The sequence below is a fragment of the Apis dorsata genome, unplaced genomic scaffold, assembly GCF_000469605.1.
Source record: "Apis dorsata unplaced genomic scaffold, Apis dorsata 1.3 scaffold_331, whole genome shotgun sequence".
Taxonomy (NCBI): domain Eukaryota; kingdom Metazoa; phylum Arthropoda; class Insecta; order Hymenoptera; family Apidae; genus Apis; species Apis dorsata.
The window spans coordinates 424,158-430,281 of record NW_006263599.1 but is presented as its reverse complement, the minus strand read 5'-3'; the positions used below and the strand labels follow the sequence as shown (position 1 = coordinate 430,281).

Here is a 6,124-nt window from a genome sequence, read left to right as displayed (position 1 = left end):
AAAAAAAAAAAAAAAAAAAAAAAATGGAAGCACCATATTAAGATAAATTCTATCTTCGACTAATTTCAATATCAATAACATATTTATATTTCGTTTACGAAATATCATTATTTATTCGTAACCGATAGAAAATCGAACACACACGCACGCATTTTGCACAATTACCCGCATCTAAGAAAATCGGCCGTTCAATTGACGCACTATTTCCTATGATTTTCTCCCTCGGAGGAAAGACTACGTTTTTCTTTTAGAGAGATAAATTCAAAGAAAAAAAACAGCGTGCAGATTGAAAATGGACGCTTTCTATGCAATTTCGATGATAAGAAAACCGCACGGAGAGATTTGTTTTGCTGGACAAGTTGTGAGACGAGCGAGAGGAAAGTAGACGAAGGAAGGAGAAGGAGAAAAATGTGAATTTAAAGATGCACGAGGTCGCGAGGGAAGTTCGGAATCCCGAAAGAATCGAAAGGTAGGTCGAGGTACGATCGGCCGTCAAAATGGGGAAGAAAGAGAAAGAAGAAGGAACGTGTTCGAGAAGGAGAGTATGTTTGGAAAGAAGAAAGAAGGAGCAGGATGGCGAGAGAAATTTAAAGAAGAGAGGGGGGAGAGCAGGGAATCGGGTAGACGGTGGAAGCCAGCATGGTGGAAACAAGCCACGAAGAGGTGATGTATACTTTAGAAGAGTGTAGTATAGTGCACCATAATGTAGCATGGCATAGTTAAAGTGGGAGAAACCGTGTATGACCGTCCTCATCGTAAGCCAGTCCCGTGTGAACGACCGTGAAGCGAACTTCGAGCGAAACTCGATCAAACCTTGAAGGTTTTCGTTCTGTATTCACGAATTCGCTCTCCAATTCTTCCCAAGATACCGATTCAAACAATTGCTTCACGATAACGCGATATCAACGTGCAAATCTTCCATAAATGATAAATTAGATCGTAATCCAATGAATAAATTACTACGAATAATCCTGTGAATTTTGTGCAAAATCGATAATATTCCTCCAAACGAGTTTGTGCAATTGAATTTGAATAATATACGAAAAATCAGTGCAGTTCTGTGACACGTGTACGTCGTTGAAAACCATGTAAGAAAAATTGCAAAGAAAAGTTACAGGCCTAGATATAAAGGGAAATTTTCATTTTATTCGTAAAGAAAATATTCGAAGTAAGAATCGCGTGATATTTAAACTCGCGAATTGTAACAAAAAATTCGTAATTTCGAGAAGATGGAACGTTTTTTTAAATCTTCGATTTCAAGTGAAATCTTTTCCGCTTTATAATAAGGACATGTACGTTCGTACGACATCAGCCCGCATCGCAAAGGCTATGACGAAATACAAATGACGATATAAAAATTACGAGAAAGGTGGAGGGTAAACTTGGAGAAACTTTACAGACGTAAAAAAATAGTGAAATTAAGGTGACGAAGATCGGCGGTATACCGCATTGGCCGAAAAGCTGACGAGTACACCGGACCTATCCGCGGCCAAGTAGGTCAACCGGCGTGCGCGAGAGTGCGAGACCGAATAAAAGACAAGAAAAAAGTGATTGGGGGGGAAGGATAAGAGAGGAGGGAAGGAAAGAATGGTGAGACGGGGGCATTAATGTTTCCACGATGCCCGACGTTTTTACTCGGCATAGGCTTGCAATCCAAAATGGCGGCGATCGGCTGGTACCGTGGCACGTTTTGCAACGATAAAGAGTGGTCAAGCCACGAGCATTCTTGAGGAGGTCCTTCAAAGTGTCCTTGACCATTAGCCTGACCTTGATCAGGACGAGTAGCCTAAGCGACAAGCCAAAGGAATCAAAGGATGGTAGGGCACACGGAGTGGAAGGTCCTGGTGGCCTTGTCGATTCAAATTCTATTATTAGGTAAGTATGGATGGATACTGCTCACGCCGCATATAATAAGAAGAACGAACGAGAGGTTTTACGACGCGCGTTAATTAAAATTTTATATCCCTAACTGTAATTATCCAGAAGATTGAACTTCCTGCTGAAACAATTTAGGATCTATCTTATGAAATAATTTGATGTTCCAATTAATAAGATAATTCCTAGTTTCCATTGACGAGGGAGCACAATTTCCGAGCACAATTCGTGTGCAACGCATCGACGATACTTAACCATCGTAATAGAGTTTTTCAGGATGTCTAATTTTTTTCCATATAGTTACGCGCGAGTGTAAGTAAAGATTCTAACCTCCACAATCGAAACTAACCATAAAACGATGCAAATATTCGACGAATTAATACGCGAACCTGTTCCATGGGCTTGTCAAGCGGCCACGTGCGGTCGAGTTTTAAACCGGTATCTTGACCTCTGTCGAAAATCTTATGACGTTCCAATGGCAAGATCAAAAAAAAAAAAAAAAAAAAAAAAAAAAAAAAAAAAAAAAAAAAAAAAAATAAATAAAATAAAATAAAAAAAAAATAAAAAATTCACACGCTATCCCCATTTCGATAACAACTATATTACGAAATCATACGTAAGAGATAAGTTTGTCAAAGAAAATAATAAAAATTAAAAAAAAAAAATCAATTTTTCGTAATCGATAACGAATAAAGAACTTATTTCTTTGAACGCGGATGCATAAGTAGGCGTAGATCCGGTTGCATTTCTAGCTAATATCGATACACGAAGTGCATGAACAATTTATCATGATAATCTTGCAAATGCAATGCAAAGTTACAACTATGTAGAGCCAGCCGGTTCAATATCGTGGAAAGAAGAAAAATCAAAAGTTCGATGACCCGAGTGTTAACCTGCTTATAAATATTTAAAAGTAAAGTTCGAGATAATTAGCTTTTTGCACGGTCCAGGAATCATCAGGTTTTTCCATTGAGCGCGTTGCATTGGTAAAACACGATTAATTAAAAGAAAAAAAAAAAAAAAAAAAAAAGAAAAGAAAGAATGAAATGAAATCTCGAGGTATATCATCGTCTATAAAACGAAATACACATGTCACAACCGTGTTTCAGAAGCGACAGAGGAGAAAGCTGCAAACATGACGTGCATTTACGTTACTGGCACGTACCTGTTACTTCGAGATTTCCATGTCCCAGTCTAACGTGATTGCATTAAAAGATCAATAAAACCAATGTTTTTATTATTTATTATTTTTCAATATAATCTTTGATCGCTGTCCGTGATAAATTGAGCAATTAAAAATGTATAAATAACGAAATAAAAGAAAAAATTGATGATAGAAATCGAAAATTAATCGATTAATAGATTTAGATTTGACAGTTGATTGGCTTATGCAAATTACATTTTTAAGTAGGCGAGGCTCACGAATCGTCAATCGAAATAATTCATCGTACGATTTAATCGAAATTTATATATTTATTTTTTCACGTTTCGCAATGAGAGAAATTTGCATGAATCGTTGAACGTCATCGTTTAACGTCCTAACACGGATGTAAAACGACACAAAGAAAACGTATCCGGAACAGAGTTTCGTCACTCGACTTTCGCCCAACCACGTTAGTTGTGAAAGTGTCACGAAATCGCGTTGCACATGGTGGAACAGAAAGTCAATTGATTTGTCATTCGAGATTTCATCTTGGGGGAAAAAAAAAAAAAAAAAAAAAAGAAACGAAGATTTCCTGGTAATATCCTTCAAAGAAAAGCAATCAAGAAAAATCCTTGGATCGTATTAATTTGCAAAATCGATCATATCGTTCTACTTCGCCTTTAAAATAAAAAAACCTTTCTCTCGTTTAATCAACCTCGAGTATTAATCACTAATGCAAATGAAAAAAAGCAGTGTCAAGTACGATGACAATTAACCACGAAGAATGAATATTGGAAGAAGGAATATCGAAAGAATGACTTAACTAACTCAATAGCACATGCGTGGAAGATCGAATGGATCGTTGGACACCTGTCGAATCTGGCAGTGAAGGTACCAAATGTCACGTTTACCAGCGAAAAGAATAAATATTGGGCTGGAATGGTGTACCGTTAACTCTGCCGTTACCGCCTCGAGAGACGGCGCATAGCTCCGTCTACGCTTCCACGGATTCCAAAACCCCTTCGACGTTTCTTTCTTTTTATTCGAACTCGTGTTAGACACTGTTAGAATTGCGTCACAGGGTCAAATGATACCACACGCGACTCTGGCCGTATTACAATTACACACGCACGTTCCACGCACCAACTCGAAACTGCCATTTCCCGCAATTTCGCTAAAGATTTAATCTTTATCGATTTTCTTCCTCTATCCCATACACGATATTATTCCAAATAGACGGAATGAAAATATAAATGGTATAAACGGGAGATTATAAATCCTCGTGAATCCTAATGAATCCAATGAGATTCCATTACCACAATCCAGCGGTTGGCAAATATTATCATTACACGCATATCCCGCGATGCAATCGAAGGTATCCAGAACCGGTAATATTTTTTACGGACGTTTTGCATGAGAGACAGAACTATGTTACCTCGTTACCTCGTAAAACCGTGTTTACCACGGACTTCGTATCACGATCGTGTTTTGTAATTCCCTTCGAAATTAATCTCTTTAATATATAATCGGCAATTTCTCATATAAACGAATGGAATAATTTAATCCTCGTAGAATATCGCCTCGAAAAGAAAACGAGCTCGTGCCAATCGAAATTTTCTCTTTATTCTATTTTATTTCTTGCCACGATCGCGATGAAAAGTTAAGAGTTAAAACGTTGGAAAGGTGGAATTACTAATTAACGAAGTAAAAGTACGATGGTTGCAAAAGAGTGATTAGCGAGAGAACGCATCGCTAATTATTTCGGGCAATGACTTCGGGCGAGCGGCAACGAGCGCAGCAGGGAGGCGTAGGCTCTTTTAAGCCTCTCCAAGGATCTTTCGGGGGAAACTCGAGTTTCGAACACTGACTGAGGGATCGCATTCCGTTCGTCGCGACAGAATCAACCGTGCAATTCACCTACATTCTCACGGGATCCCTATCCCGATGCTCTCACGTTAGCAAGGTTATGGTGTTCGTGAACACCGTTACTCGTTCGCAGCATGCAACCCGTGTTTGTAATTATTATTTATATGATGCCACGATCCAAATGGGAAACGAAAGTCTCGCTAACACACATGTAACTTTGTAACTAGTTCAACTAGATATAAAATATAATGCGTTATGAAGCCCCTACGGTCATGCGATCATTGATGATACGGTAGATAAATTGATGGATCATCGAACGATAAACTACGGAATGGGATAACTATAATCACGAACGTGAGATTTCAATGAAATTTCAGTTATCAGTTTTGCCACGATAAGGTAGTAAAAGTTAAGGTAGTAATATCTTTATAATTCGTAATGCTTATTAATTATGCTTGAAAGCTACTTTGGAATACGATTGTAATAAGATTGTAATAACGTGTCATTTTTACGAACATGAAAGAATGGCGGCCGATAGTTTAAAAAGAGGAAAATTATTATGAAGATTTTATTATGAAAAATATTATTTTATCCGCGGATAGATGTGCGTTGTTGTATATATTTTTACTGTTTTTGTTGGAATCAAAGAGGAAACATCGGGGGCATGATGCTCGACGAGTAGAACGATGTTTAATTGCGATTACGAGCAAGCAACGTTTGAAAATCGTGTCGCTTCGTACCGTTCTTAATGACCAATTAGCGATACATCGTATATATTCGATATAACTGTTGCGATTCGCAGGAAGTGAGAAACGGAATTTGGCGATCGTTGCAGATACGTCGTGCGGAAACTATCGATCGACGTATCTTCCCCGAATTCATTATGATTTAATCGCGAAATAAAATTATAGGTCGAAGTCAAAATTATGCTTTCTAAACAATATATACTATACTGTTTCGCTGATGAATAATTAATATCTTAACGGAGAACTATACTCAACGATCTATGAAACGATAAATTATGGAAAAGCTATTATTAAAAATAAAAATAACAAAGAACGATAAATAAAAACGATGTATTCAGGTTGTAAACCGATCCCTGTTCTCTCTTCTGAGGAATAAATTATCTTATTACCCATTCTTCTTCTTTATCCCTGCCATTTTACATATACGCACAATCCACAATTCCACAGTTAAAAACCTGAAATCAAACCAAAGATTAGAAATATTAATTAAGAT

The 6,124-nt window shown here is 37.5% G+C and overlaps 2 protein-coding genes across 3 annotated transcripts in view; one reads left to right on the top strand and one right to left on the bottom strand.

Moving 5' to 3' along the window:
- The window catches only part of LOC102680298 (cyclin-dependent kinase 4-like), a 21,061-nt gene that overhangs the window by 13,413 nt on the left and 1,524 nt on the right, over positions 1 to 6,124 (bottom strand). The window lies entirely within an intron of this gene.
- LOC102680174 overlaps positions 1,271 to 6,124 on the top strand; it is an 11,619-nt gene continuing 6,765 nt past the window's right edge. The window contains exon 1 of one of the 2 annotated variants that reach the window (XM_031511589.1): positions 1,271 to 1,875. In XM_031511589.1, the coding sequence (XP_031367449.1) occupies positions 1,815 to 1,875 (61 nt within the window). In that variant the 5' untranslated portion in view covers positions 1,271 to 1,814. The remainder of the gene's footprint in view (positions 1,876 to 6,124) is intronic. The other variant, XM_006617926.2, reaches the window with a different exon arrangement.